This window comes from Hypanus sabinus, chromosome 18 (assembly GCF_030144855.1).
Source record: "Hypanus sabinus isolate sHypSab1 chromosome 18, sHypSab1.hap1, whole genome shotgun sequence".
Taxonomy (NCBI): domain Eukaryota; kingdom Metazoa; phylum Chordata; class Chondrichthyes; order Myliobatiformes; family Dasyatidae; genus Hypanus; species Hypanus sabinus.
The window spans coordinates 36,875,666-36,898,185 of NC_082723.1; the positions used below are offsets into that span (position 1 = coordinate 36,875,666).

The window sequence follows — 22,520 nt, forward strand, 5'->3', positions numbered from 1 at the left end:
CTTCTCTTTTTGTTTTGAGTTAAAAGCTTTTTTTGAAGTTTGGAGATTGTGGTTTAAAAGCCCACTGGAACATCTCAATAATGTGGCATCCCCAATATGGTACTTAAAGGATTAATGAAATCAAAGGTTGCCTAGTAGATTCCACTCACGTTACAGAGCCTAGCTAATTATAAGCATATCTCTGAAGTAAGATTAAAAAAAAACAAAGGATCCATGTCAAAATTATTTTGTTTTGCAAAAATGCTGACTTCACTGTTGATTTGTTGACTTGTGCAAATAGTCTGATAGTGACAAATGTGTATGTTTTATTTCTAGTTGTTGATTCATCCTTTTATATATGAGTGGTAGGTGTGCTTGGCAAGTGCCGACTTGTTCCTTTGGTTGGCATGTAGGCTGTTGCATTCATGATTGTTCTTAATTTGCTTTAGTGTAATGTACTAACTGTTAAGGTGGGCACAAAGACGCTGCTTAAGGTTAACACTGAACCTGTGACTAATTGCTGCTATATTTTGTTGTTAACAAATCTTTAACTGTATTGTTCTTGAGGCAGTTCAGTTACACTGGACAAAAATTTTTTCGGAAGCGTTGCTTCCTTAGTATTTTTTTTGTCTATGATAGACCGTTTGAAGCCAAACACAAATATAATTTCAGACTACAGTACTTGTATCATGTAGAAATTTGGAGAAACAAATTAAATATAATGTCTTTAATTGCATAATAGTGCTGAAGTTTTGCAATGGGTCCACTAAGCAAAAAATGTTTTGTTGATGATTTTCATTTGTACTCAGTGTCTGAGGCTTCTTGCTTAAGTGTCCAGCAATAATCAACTAGCATTGATGGATTCCATTTGCCCTGATACTGTTTCTCCATGACCGCAATGTTCTGGTGAAACCTTTCACTGTACTTGTCACTGACAGCGCCAAGATTTGCTGGGAAGAAGTCTAAATGGGAATGCAGTAAAAGAATCTTTAGTGACATGTTGTACTTCATGGTTTTGTAAGTTGGAAACATGTTGTCAGCATAGCTCGGTGCTCTGTAGTTGCCAAGAAAAATTTAACAACATGCTTGAATGCCTTCCGGGCGATTTTTCTCCAATCCCATTAGAAGTTCTTCAAATTGCCTGTCATTGATGACATGTTTGATCTGTGGACCAACAAAAATGCTTTCCTTAATCATGGCATTAGTTATTCCAACTTGAAATCTGAATTGAAATAACAAATATAAAGAAATTTTTTTAAATGGTGCATGATATGGAAATTTCATAGTGATTTTCATGATCAGCAGCCAAAAATCTATAAGATACACCCTAAAATATTCAGAAAGCCAAATCTTTATCAAGCACTGTTAGTCTTTTAAATTGTGAGTTTTTAGCTGCATGCTAAATGAGAGGTTTATTCTTTGATAAATTTAAATTGCACATTTCACCCTTGCATTCCATCTGCACTCTAAAATCTGACCATGTAATCTAAATTAATGTTTGAATGACAAACATAGAGATACCATCCGTTGAGATCATCAACCACTGCCCTAACTGTGTGTCCTTCAGATGAGTTAGACTTTTAATGTCTCATGGCTGCTTTTAAAGAGCAGCATCTTCTCCAATTGTTTTCCTCCTAAGATTATCACCAGTGAAATCATGTTAGGGAATTATTAGTCTCATTTGTACTTGGCGTAATTTCTCCTTGTGCAAAATAATTGCACAAAAACTAATGTACTGAGTGAAAATTGTATGAGATGTTTATGTATCGCTGTACATGTCTTTTTTTTTAAACATGTTCTGATTTTTGATTTAATTGCCTCCAGTTGGAGCTTTTAATTTGTTCCAATTTTATCACTTCAGAATTTTGAGCGTACCATTTCGCAACAAAAAGGTCAATTGGACTACTTAACAGAGCAACTAAAGCAGCTTCAGCAGAAAGGGGACAGAGACAAAGAGGCCTTGAAGAAAGCCACAAAGGCTCAGAAACAGCGAGCTGAACGCAGTGAAGACGCCATTGAGCTGCTCAATGCCCAACTTAGCGACAAGGTACTAAGGCAGTGTTGGCAAATAAAGTGGCAAGCAAGGGATATTGTTATCAGAAATTTAATGAAATTTGAAGTATACAATGTGTTGGATTATTTGCAACATTTACCTGGAGCAATGAAACGTATGCTTTACTTAATGAAAGGCAAATGTGAGCTGCCACATTGTATTTAAGGATGACAGTTTATACTTGAATAGCATTATGCAAAGTAACGAAAATATGCCCTGCATTTTGATTGCATTAATCTTGTAGTGGTTGTATTTCATATTTTGTATTAACATCTCTCATATTAAAAGAAATTGCCAAGTAAGGCAAACAAATTCCCTTTAACTCTACTTGAGTTGTATTTTAGAAAATAGGCTCCATAATACTTTTTGCTGTTGTATCTTTTGCTTTATTAATTCTTATTTAAAATGAACCTGCTTGATTGGCTTGTTTATAGGAAACACAGTTGGCAGATGCGCTATCATCAGCTGAGAAATGGAGAAGTTCTCACAGCAAGGTGATAAAAGAAAAGAGTCAACTGGAGATCGAGGTCTCAATCTTGAACAAGTAAGAAAGTTGCGAGAGCTTAAACAGCTCAAGAGAAAAGATGTAAAAGAGAAAAGAGACTTGGTGTAATTTGGGATTATCATTCACACTAACATTTGATTATAATTTTAATGGTGAATTTGTACTACAACATAGTGAAGTGTTCATAAATATGGTATCAATGACATTCTCCCAGTTAGGAAGGACAGTACACATCCTGATAGTCTTGGGAGGAGTTTCCTTTTTAATGTTTAAACATTTTTCAGTTTAATATTGAGTTAATAGATATGTATTGGCATCAGTTTTCTTTATCTTATTTAGAATACAATTAGAATAGAAAAAGCATAAAATATTCATGAGGTGCATCAGTGTCCCAAGATGCCTTTTAAACCTATTTTTAATAACACATTTTTGAAATTAAATTTTGTAAAGCTATGTAATGCTCAACTGTGGTGAAGTAAGAGATGTAGCTTGATTTATATTTTGACATTCTGTTTCAGAAACATTATTGATATTCATTATGAAGCACTGAACTTATTTGATTTGACTAATATATTTGTGTTCTTTGCCAGGAAAAGCCCTATGGCATTACAAGTTGCTTGAATAAGTAATGATACAGGATATAAGATGATGTCAGTACACTAGATGACTACAAGCTATAGCATCATGTGGATTTCTTTTCAAAGTGAATTTAAATTTAATTACATACAGTAGGCAACTTTTAATGTTGCCAACATTTCACCTAAGATTGTGACCTGAAATTAATGATATGGACCAGAAGTGAGCAAACAGACTATATTTCAGATAATGTATAAATTTTCTTTTGGCAGCCGTATTGCTGATCTACTGGATCAAACTCATCACGTGGAGGACAAGGCTCGAGGAGACCTGGAATCACTAATGGAAAGGCTCCACAAGATGTCTTCAGAAAGCTCCTCCGTCAAGCTGGAAAATGAGGCAATGAAGGTAAAATTTTTCCATTGACAGGCACATGAAAGACAATTAGCGTAATTTTTTCTGAATTTATTAATTTTATAATGAATGGATCCAGTGATATCTTGAATTCTAATTGGACATGTGATCTCAAACTTAAAGTCTTAAGTTATTTTTTATTAATGTTTAACATTAAGTGCACTTGTGCTGGAGTTTGTAGCATTCAGTGCAATATTTGTACTTTAAGCTTTCTGTGTGTGTGGATTGGCAGGAGAGATTGATTTGAATGGCTATCAAGATGTAAATAGAAAATAATTAGTAACTCTTTACATTGTTTCCAGCTTTCTGACATTAATTAGCTTAACCCAGAAATGTTTTCAGTGTTCTCTATTAATAAACTTTGATTTTCACAAAACATTTATCTTATTGTACTTTCAAATTGCTGTTTAGATGGTAAAAGGCATTTTTAGAGAGAAAATGCTACTCTTTTGGGTTCATAATTTACAGCTGTAGGCATGAGTTATTGTTGTCCAACGTTCTTTGTTTTATTTTAGATTTCCAGAGTCTGTAATATTTAGTTTTAAGTCTGCTAGTAATTTACAAACATGACACAAGGAAGGAAATCTACTTTTGTAAAACCAGACCCAAGCCATTATGGCTTACCTTAACTGTCCCTGAATTGGAGCGTCAATATGTAGTTATATTCCAATTCTTTTCAATTACTTAAAGGCATTGGCACTAGAGTTGAGCAGTTTTGGGAGCACTGAGTTAATAGTGGTGGCTAAGTGTTTTAGTTGTTTTCCAGTTTAAAATGGTGCGACCAAAGATGTGCAACTGGTAAATCATAAGGCAAGAGAGTCAACTAAAAACATTACTTCTAACATCTTTCATGAAGCAAATTGTGAATTATCGCCACCGACGAGGAGGCAAGCAGAGGTGAGGCTAATTTGAGGGAATAAGCCATGCTGGGGCATAGTAAGGCGCAACGTGTTCGAGCTGCAGACAGAGACAGAGTTCATAACACATACAACATGCTGAAGGAACTCAGCAGGTTGGGCAGCATCCATGGAAATGAGCAGTCAACATTTTGGGCCGAGACCCTTTGTCAGAGTTCATAACGCTGCCAGAGATGGAGTGAGCGATTTGGAGAGGAGTTGATGCAGAAGAGTTTCACCTAACCTGGATCTGAGGTTGGATTGCTCCCAGCGCTGAGCCGATTTGGGGAGATTGAGAATGGCTTCAGGCAGGGTGACACAAGTGTATCAGGGGGCTTGGATCTGTCCTGAAATGTGGCACTCCTTAGCGTTTGAACAATTTAAATGTTGGCCCAGATAGACTGGAAGCTCGAGTGACAGGTATGGAGGCAAATACTGGGCTGATTTTACTCAATATCCTGCGAATGTTCATTCCTTTCTCCGCAGCGCCAAGGCTGTGAACTGATCTGGCTGCTGTGCATTTCTGCCTCGCTGGTGTGAACACTGGGGACCAAGGCTTGGCTTGGGCCTGCTCCAGGAGCAGATCTGAGATTCAGTCTAGTTGGGATATCATTGGCTTGCTTCTATTGTTTGCATTATGTGTGTTTTTTTTCTCTCTCTCTTTCTCTGCATGGTGGTTTTTTTGGTCCTTTTTAAAATTGGATTATTTGAGTTTCTTGCTTTGTGACTGCCTGTAAGCAAACAAATTTCAAGGTGTGTAATTTACACATTTTTTGATAATAAATGTGCTTTGAATCTTTGAATACTTTAAAAACATACATAACTGAGTGAGGGCAGCTAACAATCCATTATTAATTAGCTTCTGGATTGTTATTGAAAGATAAAAAGAATGCCAAAAATATCAGGTTTGTCAGTATCTAAAAGTGACTTTTTTAAAAATAACATTCATTTGCAGTACATGGGCATCCCTGCTAAGGGCAGCATTTATCATCCAATCTATAATTGCTCTTGAGAATGCAGTGCTAAACAGACTTCTCATTCCAGTGAAGCAGTGTTTCACTTTCACTTTTTTGTCAGTGTAATCTATTACATTTAGTTTTTACAATGTGGCCTCCTCTACATTGGAGAAACCAAAACCATATTGGATGTTGCTGTAGTAGGTCATCTGTGCTCAGTCTGCAGTGCTGATCATTCCACTCTGATTCTCAAATTTTCAATTGTACTGCCGTTCTGACCTGCCACTGCTGTGGTGTGGCTTTCTTATATATATTAATTTAAGGAGTATGGGCATCACAGAGCTAAAATTTAATTGCCTATCCTGAGTTGCTCTCGAAAGTGGTAGTGAGCTGTTACAGTCCTTGATGTGTGGGTATACCTACAGTGCCATTAAGGAAGGAGTGCTAGGATCTTGACCCAGTGGCAGTGAAAGACCAGCCAGTACACTTAATGGCCACTTTATTAGGTATAGAAGTGGCTGAATAAAGTAGCTTTCTGCTTTATGAGATCTGCTGCTGTTGTAGCAAGTTTCAACATGTGTGTTCAGAGATGCTTTTTGTTGTAACATTGTAACTGTTGTAACGAATTACCATTGTCTTCCTGTCAGCTTTAACCAGTCTTATCTTTCTCAATAACACAGCATTTTTGCCTGCAGAACTGCCGCTCACTGAATGTTTTTTTTGTTTTTACACCATTCTTTGTAAACTTTAGAGACCTCTGTGTGTAAAAATCCCAGGAGATCAGCAATTTCAGGTCTGGAACTAACAATAATTCCATGATCAAAGTTACTTAGATCACATTTCTTCCCCATTCTGATGTTTGGTATGAACAACAAACAGACTTCTTGACTATGTCTGCATGCTTTTATTCCTTGAATTGCTGCCACATGGTTGGTTGATCAGATACTTGTACCTAATAAAGTGGCCACTGTGTATACAACAGACGAAAGACAGTAGGTGCAGGAGTAGGACATTTGGCCCTTCTAGCCAGCACCGCCATTCACTGTGATCATGGCTGATCATACACAATCAGTACCCCGTTCCTGCCCTCTCCCCATATCCCTTGACCCTGCTATCTATAAGAGCTCTATCTAACTCTCTCTTGAATGCATCCAGAGATTTGGTCTCCACTGCCTTCTGGGGCAGAGCATTCCACATGTCCACCACTCTGGGTGAAAAAGTTTTTCCGCATCTCAGTTCTAAATGGCCTACTCCTTATTCTTAAACTGTGGCCTCTAGTTCTGGACTCACCCATCAGCGGGAACATGCTTCCTGCCTCCAGCGTGTCCAATCCCTTAATAATCTTATATGTCTCAATCAGATCCCCTCTCATCCTTCTAAATTCCAGTGTATACAAGCCCAGTCGCTCTAATCTTTCAACATATGACAATCCCGCCATTCCGGGAATTAACCTTGTGAGCCTACGCTGCACTCCCTCAATAGCAAGAATGTCCTTCCTCAAATTTGGAGACCAAAACTGCACACATTACTCCAAGTGTGGTCTAACCAGAGTTTTATAGAGCTGCAATGTTACTTTGCAGCTCTTGAACTCAATTCCCCCACCACCAGCACTACTAATGAAGATCAACACAACATACACTTCCTTAATCACCCTATCAAATTGCACGGCAACTTTGAGGGATCTATGGACTTGGACCCCAAAATCCCTCTGTTCCTCCACACTGCTAAGAATCCTGCCATTAACCTTGTACTCTTTCACATTCGACTTTCTAAACTTATCATTTCACACTTACCTGGATTGAATTCTATCTGCCATTTCTAAGCCCCTCTCTTTATTCTGTCCTTGTCCAGTTGTAGCCTACAATCTTCTACCCCTGATTGGCCCTACCCTCTCTTTAGGCATCTTCCTGTTTCTCACATACGTGTAGAACACCTTGGGGTTTTCCCTAATCCTACTTGCCAAAGCCACCTCGCCCCTCCTAGATCTCTTAAATCCTCCTTAAGCTCCTTTCTGGCTACTTTATAACTCTCAAGAGCCCTTTCTGAGCATTACTTCCTAAAGCTGAAGTATGCTTCCTTCTTCCTCTTGATTAAGTGTTCTACCTCTCTTGTCAACCATGGTTCCTTTATCCTATGTCCTTTCCCTTGCCTCAATGGGACCAATCTCTTTGGAAGTCCATGCAAGTACTCCCTAATGATGATGAGGGTTATGTCGGTCAGGGTCAACCATGGATGTTGTGTTCTAGCTGTTTAGATATGCAATCCAGGGCACTATGATATCGAGAGCAAGCTGTTGCCTGTGTAGCAAGCTCACTCTCTCCAAGCATCTGAGCCCAAAGGAACAGCAGAGACCGATACAGTTTGGCACCAACAGTGTCACAGGAGTTGCCAGTCTATGTTGAAATCGATGTAGGACTGCCATTAGGGACTCCAGCTCCGGATTTTTCCCTTGAGGTTTATTCCCGAAGCTTTCCTCATGAGTGGGAATAGCCGCAAGGCAGCAGAGGTTTGAAATCGGAGTTCTCCTCTCGATAAGCTGCCAACCACAGCTGCCCAAAGCAACTGGTTTAGAGGTGCTAGTAACCCACCTTTGCCCCTACTCCTATCAGTAGCAATGGTTCCATCTAGCTTAGTAGCTAAGCCGTGAGTGAATGCCAGGAGCTGGGCTTGGTTATCAGAATCAGGTTTATTATCACCGGCATGTGACGTGAAATTTGTTAACTAGGCAGCAGCAGTTCAATGCAATACATAATCTGCAGAGAAAGAAAAAAATAATAAATTAAATAAAGCAATAAACAAACAAGTAAATCAATTATATATGTTGAATAGATTTTTTTTAATGTGCAAAAATCAGAAATACTGTATATTTTTAAAAAAAAAGTGAGGTAGTGTCCAAAGCTTCAATGTCCATTTAGGTATCAGATGGCAGAGGGGAAGAAGCTGAGTGTGTGCCTTCAGGCTTCTGTACCTCCTACCTGATGGTAACAGTGAGAAAAGGGCATGCCCTGGGTGTTGGAGGTCCTTAATAATGGATGCTGCCTTTCTGAGACACCGCTTCCTAAAGATGTCCTGGGTACTTTGTAGGTTAGTGCCCAAGATGGAGCTGACGAGACTTACAACCTTCTGCAGCTTCTTTCGGTCCTGTGCAGTAACCCCTCCATACCAGACAGTGATGCAGCCTGTCAGAATGCTCTCCACAGTACAACTATAGAAGCTTTTGAGTGTATTTGTTGACATGTCAAATCTCTTCAAACTCCTAATAAAGTATAGTCACTGTCTTGCCTTCTTTATGACTACATCAGTGTGTTGGGACTAGGTTAGATCCTCGGAGATCTTGACACCCAGGAACTTGAAACTGCTCACTCTCTCCACTTCTGATCCTTCTGTGAGGTTTGGCATGTGTTCCTTCGTCTTACCCTTCCTGAAGTCCACAATCAGCTCTTTCGTCTTACTGACACTGAGTGCCAGGTTGTTGCTGCAGCACCATTCCACTAGTTGGCATATCTCACTCCTGTACACCCTCTTGTCTCTATTTGAGTCGCACGCCATTGGGAGCTTTTCCCCACCACAACCCCTAACTAAGGAACCAGTACTCCCTAGACAACCTCCATATTTCTCATAAAAATTCTGAGTGATTGATGCCTGGTTCCTAAGGTCATAGCCAGGGTTTGTAGTGGGGATAAGCTCCTACTACCTATAAAGTGCTCCAAATGGCGTGCATTTCTAACAGCCTCTGACAACCAGGTCCAACTGTTGGCCTTCACATGTGGCTTAGATATTAGGCCCAGCAGAAGGGGCAAAGGCGGGCCACTGGTTTCTCAAAGCCAGTAGCTTCGGGTAGGTGGGCTCATCAGCTGTGGAGTGCAGTTGCCTAGAAGGAAAACTCTGATTTTAAACCTCCGCTGCCTTGCAGCCATACCCTTCAAGGGAAAGACTTCGGGAGTAAACCCCGAGGAAGAAATCTGGAGCTGGGGTCCATAAGACCGTTTGATGTTGTTTTAAACCACACTGGCAACCTCTGTGACAACTCTGGTGCCAAGCTGTTTCGGTGCTTGCCCTTCCCTTGAACTACATCAGTGACATGGAGAGGGGGAACACACTGCATGGGCAACAGCCGGTTCTTCAAATCTTCCCACCCAAGCCTGTAGAGAACACAGTCCACCAGAGGCGCAAACCCATGATTCCCCCGGAATTTTAAAAAAAGAGACTGTAGGTTATATACTTATTTAAGAATTGAATAAGAGATTATAAAGACAATGCCTTGCTTGGTCTGAGAACAAAAAGTAGGTTATAAAAGTTAAGTTTCAGATGGCTCCAATGAAACAATACTAATGAGTTGGGGTTATGGTTTTTTACCAATAAGAGGAGAAAATATTGTTTGTTCATAATTATAATTTGCATTTTTGCTTAAATTCTGCAGAACAAATAATTCGAATCTGATTTTATTTCAATGAAACTTTTCTTGTGTTTGAAAGCATAATAACCTTACTGGTTTATTGAAGAGACCCTGGGTTACTCTGTAGTTAGAGGTTGAGCAATATGATTATGCCTGATTCTCTAAGTGTAACCATTACGCTCAGGAGAATATTTTAAGCAGACCAGGATGTAAAAACAACTAACCAATTTGATATTTCAAAGATATCTCAGCCAGCCCCCAGCTGAATACTTTTTCCTTTTTCAAAAATATTTAGGCAAATATGAATGCATTGGAGGAAAAATTCACATTTGCTCAGACTGAAATGCAACACCTCAAAGTCTCTATCAAACACTATGAAGGGCTGGTGGATAGTTATAAATCTCAGGTAATTAATTTTGGATTCAGAACATCTGAGAATATACAATCGTTTGTGTAGTATTAGTCTATAATCCTACCACTGGAACTCAAGGTTTTTGATTTTAATGCAGTGTGAAGGGAAAGTCCAATTTCTTCGTAGGATTGGGTGAAAGAGCTCTTGTACTATATAAGATTATGAAAATAAATATGTATTTGAAACGTAAATTGAAACTGCCGTAGGTTCAACGTATTAACCAATGAGGAAGACGCATGTTGACAACACCAACAGAGCATTAGTTTCACTGAAGGATTTTGAATACCATTGTAAAATGATTATTATTTCTTTGTGTGGAGAGGTTTGCAAAATTTTACATTTCATTATTTTATTGCTATGTAATAAAATTCTCGGCTGGATCTAGGTGATGAAAACACGGTTGGAGGCAGATGAATACAACATGAAGCTGGAGAAGGCAGAGAGGGAGAACAAGTTATTGAAAGATGAGGTTAATAAAGAAATTGAACAGGTAACTACTTGTTGAGAAGGAGAAAATAATTCCCTTATGATAGAGACTGTTGTATTTTAAAATTGCTCGGATTTCCTATTTATTTATCGCATGTACATGGAAACAACGAGTGAGATGCATAATTTGTGCTACAACCTAAGGGTATGCTGGTGGTGTGAGCGGCGCAACACATTCCAGTGCCAACATAGCGTGCTAGGCAGAACAATGCAGAACACAACAAGCCACGAAACAACAGAATGCCACGCCTTTCCACCCTCCCACCCACCCATGCGCACAAACGGGCCTCCAGTCTCTGACTTCTGATCGACCTTTGAGCTCAATCTTCAATATTGACCCCTGATGGAGACAGATTGGAAAAGAGAATGCTGTTTAAAACTGCAGGCATATTGGAATCTGAGGAAGTTTGTTTTAACAGTCTGTTTTGCCACGGTTTTAATAGACTTAATAAACTTTGGAAAGGTGGAAGATTTTCAGTAGTTGATATAATTAAAGGAAAATGTATAGAACATTAAATTGCTATTCAGAAAGTTTACCTTATAGAGCACTAGTATATTAAAAACAAGGATGTAGTGTTAAGGATTAGAAGGCATTGGTCAGACTGCACTTGGAGTAGGCACAGTTTCGGGCCCCTTATCTAAGAAAGAATGTGCTGGCATTGGAGAGAATCCAGAGAATGTTCACTAGAATTATCCCGGAAATGAAAGAGTTAATGTGTGAGATTCATTTGATGGCGCTGAGCATGTACTTGCTGGAGTTTAGAAAATTGAGGGGAAGGGGATTCCTTGTAAATCTATTGAATATTGAAAACTTTGGAAAGAGTGGGCGTGGAGAGGCTGTTTCCTGTAGTGGAACCTTGCAAATATTCTCCTTTGAGGAGCCTGTCCTAACTGAACAATCAGTATTGCAAGCTTGCATCCTACAGTTAGTGAAGCAGTTGCATATGGCTCCAGAGAACTGTATCACTAAGCTACCATCCTTTTAATTAGTAAAATAAATTGGCATTGCGGTTAAAAACTATTATTTGTTGCTTCTGGCCCAGCACTTCATGCTGAGAGAGCAATTTAAGAAATTCCAATTGGCCCACAATTTCACCATCCAATAATTTTACTCTGTACATGCATTAGGTCCATGAGTACCATTTCATAAATTTGGATGTTAATCCAGCAGTACAGTATATAGAATCTTACAGCATCTGTTGTTTTTACGGTGGATTGATGGTGTCCCTCTGTGTCTGGAGATTTAATTACAGGATGAGCTGGTTCCATTGGGGAGTAATAGAAAATAATTACATTATGTATTAATATTGAGGTTTGCAGTGATATATTTTTGATGGTCTCTCTGATGTCTGTGTTTATTCCATAGGTGCGTAGACAAATGCAGAAAAAACTGAGTGATCTGGAACCTATTCCTGAGTTGTTGAAGTTAACTGAACATAAACTGCAGGACTGCCAGCAGCAGCTGGTCATGTATGAGAAGAAAAATGTAGATCAGTCCTCCATTATATGTGATCTCAAGATGGAGGTAGTTTTGGAATTTCTTTCTGTGTAGCTTTTTATATTAAATATGAAGGTTAAATAATTTTTTAAATGTCCATTAAAATGTATAAAGAGCAGTTTGTAACATTAGACTTACTTTGTGTTTACAGTACGTGAGAGTTTGCTATTTGTAAAATCGCATTTGGGTCTGCTCGCATAAAGTTTTTGTGTGAAATATGGGAATGAGATTTTTAAACAGAATAAGAAAAGTATGCATAAGCACAAGAGATTCTGCAGATGCTGGAAATCCATAGTAACTCAAACAGAATGCTGGAGGAACTCAGTGGATCAGGCAGCGTCAATGGAGGAGAATAAACAGTCGATGTTTCAGGTCTGAAGTGTCAACCATTTATTCCCCTCCATAGATGCTGCCTGACAAGAAAAGTGTACAGTTCATTATTCAGTACAAAAAAACAGGTAACTTTTCCCTTGCAATAGGAAAGTTTTGAGCACTTGTTATAGTGTCTGTTTATTCATGTACTTCCAATTTGACACTTGTTCTGTTGACTGCTGTGTTTACTAAATCTACATAGCAGAGCCTTTAATGAGGCAGCCAGCACAAGCTGATGGTAGTTATACGTGTCATTTTGGGGCTTGGGGTAGCTTGCACTTTTTTTTTAATCTCCTTCCAACAAGAAACAATTGATTCATTTGCTGGGCTTAGCACACACTGGTTAGCAGGAGAATCATGTCTGTGCTAATTGATGTGCACGATGCAAAAAAACAGTTTAAAAAAAAAACAAAATGTTGACAGAACTCACCAGGTAAAGCAGCACCTATGGAAACAAAAAGGCATAAAACAAAATTTCAGATATTGACCCTGCGTCAGTACTGAAAGGGAACAGGAAAGATTGCTCGCATGCAAAATGAAGAAGGATGGAACAGATTCTGATAGATGATGGATGGAGCCAAATGGAGAGGGGCTGATGGATAGATAGAACTAGATAGAGAGACAACATCTGTCAGTTTGCATTTAGCCTCTCCATAACAATGAAGAAAGAGGACGACAGATTGCTTGTTGTAGGAGAGGGAAGCAGAGTTAAAATGACACATAACTGGAAGTTCTACGTGATCACTGCTGACAGAGCACAGATGTTCTGCAGGGCAGTTGTCTACTCTGCTCTTTGTTTCCCCAACGTTGAGGAAGCCACATCGTGAGCACCAATTGCAGTATCTTACACCTTTACTACAGAGAAGCCAAACACACAATTGGAAGAACATCATCTCATCCCACTTGGGTAGTTTGTAACTCAATTCCTCTTTCAGGTAACCCATAACTCAGATGTTCTCCACCCACACACACTCACAGCTACTTAGTTTTCCTCGTCCTTCTGTTCATCTGCCCCATCCCCTTCCTCCATATGGCTGCCATTCCCTCCCCGTCTGGTTCTATGGATCATTTACCAATATCTCTCCACCCCCTTTTGTACTGCTATATCCATGGTCCATAACCCTACATTCAATGCATATTAATGTGCCTTTCTAAGAGCTCTTTAAATGTCTCTGTTGCATCTACCTCCACCACCACCACCCCTAGCAACACACTTAAGCACCCACCACTTTGTGGGGGAGGGGAAAACACGGACCTGCAAATCTCCTTTGAATTTCCCTGTTCCTTCACAGTCCTTATGCCCAAAACATCAGCTGATACCTTTTACCTCCACAGATGCTGCTTAACCCAATAAGTTCTTCCATTTGTATTTAGTTTATGTCCTGAGGTATGGTGGGGGAAATTGGTGGGAGGAAAAGCTTAAATACTTAAGAAAATTCATAATTAATAATACTCAAAGGAGGTCCAACTGGACAAGTTGATTCTTCATTAAATGTAGTTCTTTTTAACTATAAATGGTTTGATTCTTTATTTTCTCAGATTGAGGAACTAGGTGGAAGGTCAAGAGAGAAGTGTCACAGTATGCAAGAAGAAAATCATAATTTAAAGCTGAAATTGGAAACTTTGGAAAGGTTAGTTGAGTGTCATTAATATTGGATTCTGATGCTTTTGAGATCCAAAGACTCTTCGGAAGTAAAGTTAAAACTTGTTGCCTACAATTGTTTTATTAATTGTTACAAAAGCAAAAAAGGCTAAGGGAAAAACATGATGAGAGACAGAGGGAAAGAAAAGAGCAGTGGAAGAGAGTCTAAGGGAAAAAGAGAGAGAACATCTGTGGTCTGGTCTTATATCAGACCACTGATTCCAATGAAATTCCAACGGATAACAGTTAACCAATTAAACTGCCAGATTCAAGTAATGAGACACTCACCAGTGGAAAATACAGGGACAACTGTAACCACTGAACAATTACATGTATATAGGTGATTATATAAAAGCACAATCAAGGATATGAATGTTAAACTGCAAGAAAAATATTGTACAGTCCCATCCAACATTAAGGAGATATTTTGAACTGATAATTCCTGCTGTAATTAAAGAGGAGACTTAAGTCCAATTCTTTATTTCATTGCAGTGAAAATGGAATATAAGCAGAATTATTATATATTTTATAGGTTTGATGTCTGGGATGGAATTCATGCCCATTATTATATTATTCTTTATGCTAATAACTTGATCTGGGAAAAAAAATTACTGTTCCTTTGTTTTATTACAATGAAGCTTGTATGGACTGATATTGGATTTCTTTGTTCACCTTTAATGCTATCAGATTTTTGTTTGAAGCTGTTAAATTCATGATAAAGTCAATTTCTTAACTTTCTTGCAGATTCTAAGGTAGTCATTTGCATATCTGTAATTAAGCATGTCTTTAAAGAGATACCGTGAAAATCCAACCACTATTTTATTCCATCAAGTGTAGGTTAAGTTTCATTTCAATATTTAGATTAATATTCTGAGATTCAAAAGCTTTAATGCATTTGCTACTAAATTTTAAAATTAAATAATTTCACCGAATGAAGTTTTCACACACATGAAAAATGTCATTATTGCAAAGGTTCAAAAGTGATCAACTCAGGAATACATAAACAGATAAGATTACATAAATTGCTTGGCTTGAGGGTGTTTTATGATGGCGAGATCAGCTTTCTGTTATCATGGTATGATTGAGTCCTTAGAAAATTTTTATAATGAGCAATCTGTTTTATTCTAAACTTCATTCATGTGTTGAGAAAGATGTCTCTGTACTCCAGTAACAGATCTTTTCTCTCGAGAGTGTTACAAACCCCGTAACTGGGTCACTTACCAGCAAAGATGGAGAGGTCCGTTGAAGTCTGATGATACTATTTTTAACAGTATTTATTTGTAAAAATACACAAAAATAATATCAATGCAAATATACAGATAATATATGTCATCAATACTAAATCTAAAAGTGTGGATATAATAATAATCAATAAGAAATACGCTCTATCATTGTCTAGGGGATAATGTATTGTCCGATGGAAATATAAAGTTCACTCAGTTCATGCAGGCTGCAGCCTTTGGGGACTGCTGGGTTTGCAAAGGTTGGAGAGTGAGAGAGAGTTTGGGGAGAAAAACTTGCTGGCTTTCCTTTTATGATTTCGATCCGTCGGAGTCTCATTGGTGTGGCCGTTCACTTGTGGCCTCTTCTTTAGCTAAGCAGTTCTTCCGTGATGAGCCCGCCACCCTGGCAAGGGAGGACGCACACAAGCCCTCACCGGCGTTCGCTGTAAAACGCTGTCTCGGGATTTCTAGCTTTTCTCCTGGTGCGTCTAAAGTGGTTGTTCCCCAGACCCTCTTTTATCCTTACTCACGGGGTCTCAGATGTCAATCAGGTTGGGATGATGGAATCCCTCAACCAGCCCACTCTGGTCGTCCCCTGAGGGGCTTCAATGAATAGTACAGTACTCAATACACAGTTCCATCTCCAAGAGACAATAGCCGTTATCGATGGTTTTGTTTCGCTGAGGCCAGGACACATTCCAAACCTTGTGGATTCTCTCTCATTTCCTGGGTCCCAGACCCAAATTAATAGCGATCTTGCAATTCTCAAAAAGGAGGGGGCGACTTCGCACCCTTCGGCCCCCCAGAGTTGCGGCACATTCGTAACAAGAGTAACTCGCATAATACCAAACTTTTAAATATAATTTACATAAAATCCTCATTGGTTTGCCACAATAAAGAAAAATATGGCAGCTTTTTGTGTTTGCTGTGCTGCCACAAACAGTAAAGAAGTCACTGGATCAAAGGAACATCCATTAATTTAGAAAGGGCTCCTTTCTCACCGTTCTTCTTTCATAGTTTTAATGATACAGGTGGTTCTGTTGGTAAGCACAGGAGATGCTGTAAATGTTGGAATTTCATGTACACAATTCAGTCGTGATAAAGGGTCTCATCCCAAAATGTCAGCTCTGTTCCTTTCCATAGATGCTACCTGACCTGCTGAATTTCTCCAGAAGTTTGTGTTGGTTTTGTTGGTACAGGGTTTCAGCATTTAAATCAAACACTGATATGTAAACTTTACTTCATGCTATAGGATCACCAGTGTACTCCTGAATTACAAAAATAGCCAGATAGGTAACGGTTTATCCAAAGGTTAGCACCAACCCTACTGTGCACTTAGATTAAGCACTGAATTTCTGGAGTAAGGTGGGAGTGTAACCTGTAAAGTCAATGTTGAATAATCATGGTTTGTTAAACGCACAGACAAAGCTTATTGAAAGGATATTTCATCCTAAAAAAAAAGACATTGATCACTTTTTTAGGAAATTGGAAGACGTCAATACACAAAATCGGGAATTGACACTGGTAGTGGTACAAAGGGAAGAGACGATTCACCACAATCAGCAGCGATTGGAGGAGAAATCCCGGGAGTGCAGCAGCCTTGCGCGACAGTTAGAGTCCGCTATTGAAGATGCCAGACGCCAGGTCAGTTCAGTGAGATATATTAAATGTAGGAGGAGCAATATGCCATTGAACCCAATAACACCTGATCAGTATTTTGATTTATTGTGTTAATTTAAAACACAGTTGGGTTGAATCAGGTCTCTTATTGATCAGTTTGGGGAAACAAGACATTGCTATTCTCTCTGAAAGTTCTGGTATGAACCCATTCACCTGAAAAATTCTTCTATCTCTGCAAATCTGATCTGCTGTATATTTCCAACATTTTCAGATTTCCATTGCTTTCAGAAAACTGCAGATTGTCGTAGATTCATAGACATACACAGCATTGAAATAGGCCTGTCAAACAACGCACGGAATCAGTACCAACCTTTAATCACCCATTTACATTCACCACAATTTTACCTGGAATATATAATTTCATCTTGTTTGCTGTAAACTGTTAGGTACCGGCATTGTGTACTTTGAGTTAGTTATTGCCACGCAGGTGTAGGGGCCACATTATTGACAGGAAGAAATAGCACCATGTGGGGGATGAATGAAGTAGAAAATTCGTGAATGAGGCAAAGAGTGATGAATGAACTCTTGAGATACGTATCAGGCACTTTGACAAGTTCAAGATGTGCTGGCAAAGTTTTCATGGCTTTGTGAAAGGAAAATTTGTTTGACTAAATTGTTCAATACCTTTGCAGAAGTGTATGTTAATGGGTAAAGAGGAACCATTAGATTTCCTCTTGTTAAGGCCACAGTAAAGATTATAGTAGAAAATATAAGTTCTTAATGTGAAGGGTAATATATTTATGTCAACAGGAAATTACTGACTTACTGAAAATGGAGAACAGCATAAAGCTGTCATACTGATTAACAAATAGTACGTAACAAGAATCAATACTGGGGTCTCAACTTTATATGATTTATATAAATTTTTTGGATGAAGGTACCAAGAATATGATTGTTCAATTTGCTGAAGGCCTATCTGTCTATACTTCTCACTGCCTCAGTAAAACAGCTAGCATAATCAAAGACTGATCCCACCCTGGACATTCTCTCTTCTCCTATCAAGCAGAAGATACAAAAGCTTGGAAGTATGTACCATCAGATACAAGGACAGCTTCTATCCCACTGTTCTCAAGCTCCTTAATGGAGCTCCTGTACAATAAGATGGGTTCTTGGACTCAGTCTGCCTCATTATGATCTTTCACTTTGTTTCCCTGCACTGCACTCTTTTAGCTAGTCTTTACACGTTATTCTGCATTGCTATTGTTTTACTTTGTTCTAGCTTAATGCACGGAGTAACAACTTAATGTGTCTGTGTACAAGCCAAGATTTTCACTTTATCTTGGTATATGTGACAGCAATAAACCAATACTAAGGTAGGAAAGCAACTTAAAAGGACATATAGAGGCTACAAAGCGTTAAGTAGTGGGCAATGCAAAATTATCAATTTTAACAGGACAAACTTAAAAAAAAGAAATCTATTACTTTATGGTGAGAGCTCAGAGACAGGGACTCGGGTGACCCAGAAGATTAATTACAAAAGACAAGAATGTGGGTGTAGACAATTCAATATACAGTCGGGAGGTCTCCTGAGTTAAGAAAGGATGTAAATGAGTTGGAAGTCGTTCAAGATTTATTGGACTGGTTCAAGGAATGGGTTGGTTGTTTTAGAGGATAAGTTGGACAGGCTAGGCTCTTTTTTTAGAAAAGAGAGGTGACCATGAAATGCACAAGATCATGAGGGATCTTGACAATGTGAATGTGACGAGAATATGTATTCTCAAGAGAAAATCTAGAGCTTTGAGTCACTATTTAAAAAGGAGAGGCTGTCCATTGAAAGCAGAGATGAAGTGAATTTTTACTCTGAAGATCATGGTCTTTGGAACTCTATTTCTTCATCAGCCAGTTTAAGAGTTCTTTGAATATTTTAAGACAGAAATAGATGCGCTTGGTGAACAATTGAATGGAGGAAGGTTGCTGGGTGTAGGTAGGAGTGAGAGTTAAGGTTGCATTCAGATTAGCCATGATTTTATTGAATGACAGTGCAGGCTCAAGGACGTAGAGTGGTGTGTTCCTGCTCTTGAATTACATTTTGTGTACTTTTGAATGAGTTGAATTTCACTGAGGGGAGAACATGGAAGACTCGTTAGGAAAGCATTGTAATCTAGCAGTGAAGGCATACATTTAATGTGTTGCATTAGTAGGGCTAGCAAATTCCTTTTGCCCATGTTTCAGAAATTAAGAAATTAAATAAAGTCAAAATTATTAGCTATCTCAGTTCTTTAGAAGGTCACCTGGAACTTGTGCAGTTTTTATGATACAGATACATCATGCTGTAGAGAGACTTCCTGGGTTTAGATACACTAAAGCAAAGAAATGGCTGTCAATGTCCAGATAAGAGTAGTGTCGCCTTGAAGAAAACATTTTGGAAGTATTGGTGATAATGTGCCTCCATTACATTTGGCCATTGAAGTCGTACAATTTTGGAAATGCAGATGAAGAACTCTACAGTTCCAGACTCATCCACTATAACAGGAGTCTCTCTAGCCAATCATTTTAATTTTAGCTCCATGCTTTTCATTTGAAGCCACCCCACTGCCAAGTTTTTTTGGAACTATAAATAATGACTTCCCAAATACCTATTGAAAGTTTTCATCTGCTTTTTTCTGAAGTGCACTGCAGATCCCAATGCTTCAGGAAAGCATCACCCAGCTTCCTTCCTCCACGGGTTTTTTTGACAATTTTCATGAAGCTGTTACTCTGGTTATCCACCCTTCTACAAGGTGGAACAGTTCACCGTATGCAACAGAAATGTTTTAGTTATTGTGACTGTATCCGTCTGACTGTGTAGGTGGACCAAACCAGGGAGAGAGCTGCATCGAAGGAGCGGACTGCACAAAGCAAAATACTGGACCTTGAAACTCAGCTGAGCAGAACAAAAACAGAATTGACTCAGCTAAGGCGGAGCAAAGATGATGTAGGTTACAATTTACACAGTTCTTGTTTTGCTTGAGCTTCAGATATTTCAGCTTTCAGATAAGCTTCAGAAAGAATGGGGAGCATTTAAGTAAAGTGTAAGAATTGACTTTGGAAAACCTTTTAACCTTATAACTTAAAATTAGATGAATAAGATGGGAACATTCGTATAAAAACCAAATTTGGAAAAGGTTTAAGTGATATATAAAGAGATGTCAGGGAGCAGTTTACATGGATTCATGTCTAACACAACCCTTTATGCAGGGTGGTGATTTTATGCACCCAGGTTATAATGCTATAGACTCTGGAGATACATGGGACAGGGTTGTGTACTTCTGCTTTTCTTGATGCAGACATGTCTTAGGCTGCTTATTGCACTAATAAAAAGGAAATCAAAAGGATAATTGAATTCAAAGTGAAAAAAATTCCAATACAAATTACTTCTGGACTTTAAGGACAAATGACCTCCAACCAGCTCGACTTTCAGTAGTAGAAAGGAAATGGCAAGAATCTGTCTCTGAGAAAATTACAAGAAAACATATGGAAAAATAGAATCAGGGTTGAGTGGAGTAAATGTGGATTTATCACATTTTTTATTAATGAAGCTATGGTAACAAGAAGGTGGGGGAGAGGAATGTGAAATCGGTGGATATGGTTCTTTGGACTTCCAGTAAGGTGCCACAGAAAAGATTACTAAACTAAACGAGTGCACGTGGATTGAGGGTTATTTACTGGCAGAGATTGAAGCTGAGTTAATTGACTGTACATGGAAGGAATGAGTAAGTTGTTTCGAGGTTGGGAGTCTGTCTGTTGGGATACAAGGATCAGTGCTTGGGGTACCAGCAGTTCAGAGTCCATATCAATAATTTGAATTAGGAGCCCAAATCCAGAAATTGTTTAAGCTAACTGATAATACAAGAGTGGATGGTGAGGAAGATTGGGGGCGGGGGGTGCGGTTTAGGGGTATAAAGGCAGGCTGAATGATTGATAAACTATAGCAATAGAATTATTTGTGGGGTTGTAGAATAAAGACTTTTTTAAAAATGATGATAGCTAAAAGTGTTGGTGTTCATATGGACCTGATGTCCTTTTACACAAATATCTGAAAGATAATATGCATTTAAAGCAGGCAATTAAGAAAACAAGCAGTTTGTTTTGAGGGTATTTGAGTATAAGGGGTGGGAAATCAATTTACAAAGTTAGGTTGTAAATATCGTGGGCACTGGTGAGACTGTACCTATAGTATATTTTGTATAGAGCTGATCTCCTTACCAAGGGAAGGTTTTACTTGGTATAGAAAGAATGTAACAAATGTTCACCAAATTGATTCTTGGAAATAAGCATGGGGATTGGGAGAGGGGATTGACTTTTTCTTTTGGTATTTCCTGGGAGTTGAGGATGACTTGCATTCACTTCAGTTCTGTGGGTTTTAAGATGATGAGGCTAGAGTGGTAGGACTATGCACTTTTTTAAAAAGAAGCTTTAAGAAACATCCTTGAATTCATTTTCCTGCGGGCATACTTTTTAAATCTATAGAATAGTAACTATAACAGGATCAATGAAAGATCAACCAGAGTGCAGAAGACAACAAACTGCAAATGCAAGTATAAATAAATAGCAATCTATAATGAAAACGAGGTGACAAAGAGTCCTTAAGGTGAGATCATTGGTCCTTAAAGTTACCATAGCTTGGTGGGTTTTATTTTTACATTTAATGCACTTAATCAAATTTAATATTCATGACTGTCGATCTGAGATGGGGTCTATCAAACATATTAATTGTTTCTTTGAGCATTCCCATCCAGAAATTCTGTGCTACAAGTACAGCCAACCCCAAAAATATTTCCAAAAAGGGCAATAAACAAAGGTTGGAACTCCTCTCATGAGTCAATAAATATGCATTGAATAGTTCACCTAGTCCTGGGGTTTGGCTAGTAATTGCAATCAACACAATCAACACTCTGGAGGAGCTCAGCAGGTTGGACAGCATCTGTGGAAATGAGAGATCCCAGTACGGCCTCCTCTACATCGATGAGACTCAACGCGGATTGGAGGATCGCTTCGTCGAGCACCTCCGCTCCGTCCACCACAACAGACAGGATTTCCCGGTTGCCGCCCACTTCAACTCTGCTTCACATTCCCATTCAGATATGGCCATATATTGCCTCCTGTAATGCCATGATGAGGCCAAACTCAGGTTGGAGGAGCAACACCTCATATACCGTCTGGGTAGCCTCCAACCCCTTGGCATGAACATCGAATTCTCCAACTTCCAGTAATGCCCTCCCTCTCTCTTCCCCCATCCCAGTTTCACTCTGCCTCCTCCTCCAGCTGCCTATCATCTCTCTTATTATTCTGCCTTCTACTACACAGTGCTTTCCCCTTACATTCCTCCTTCACCTTTCCTGCCTATCCCCTCCCTGCTCTCCATCCCCCACCCCTTGATCTTCCCTCTGATTGGTTTTTCACCTGGCACCTACCACCCTCCCCCCCCCACCTTCTTTATAGAGCCCCTGCCC

General features: G+C 39.0%; 1 protein-coding gene across 4 annotated transcripts in view; it reads left to right on the top strand.

Annotated features, from left to right (window-relative positions):
• odf2a (outer dense fiber of sperm tails 2a) overlaps positions 1-22,520 on the top strand; it is a 48,847-nt gene that overhangs the window by 22,655 nt on the left and 3,672 nt on the right. For 3 of the 4 annotated variants that reach the window (XM_059994116.1, XM_059994117.1, XM_059994118.1), the window contains exons 11-19: positions 1,841-2,026; positions 2,467-2,576; positions 3,386-3,521; positions 10,071-10,181; positions 10,573-10,677; positions 12,040-12,198; positions 14,083-14,174; positions 16,890-17,052; positions 19,877-20,002. In XM_059994116.1, the coding sequence (XP_059850099.1) occupies positions 1,841-2,026; positions 2,467-2,576; positions 3,386-3,521; positions 10,071-10,181; positions 10,573-10,677; positions 12,040-12,198; positions 14,083-14,174; positions 16,890-17,052; positions 19,877-20,002 (1,188 nt within the window). The remainder of the gene's footprint in view (positions 1-1,840; positions 2,027-2,466; positions 2,577-3,385; positions 3,522-10,070; positions 10,182-10,572; positions 10,678-12,039; positions 12,199-14,082; positions 14,175-16,889; positions 17,053-19,876; positions 20,003-22,520) is intronic. The other variant, XM_059994119.1, reaches the window with a different exon arrangement.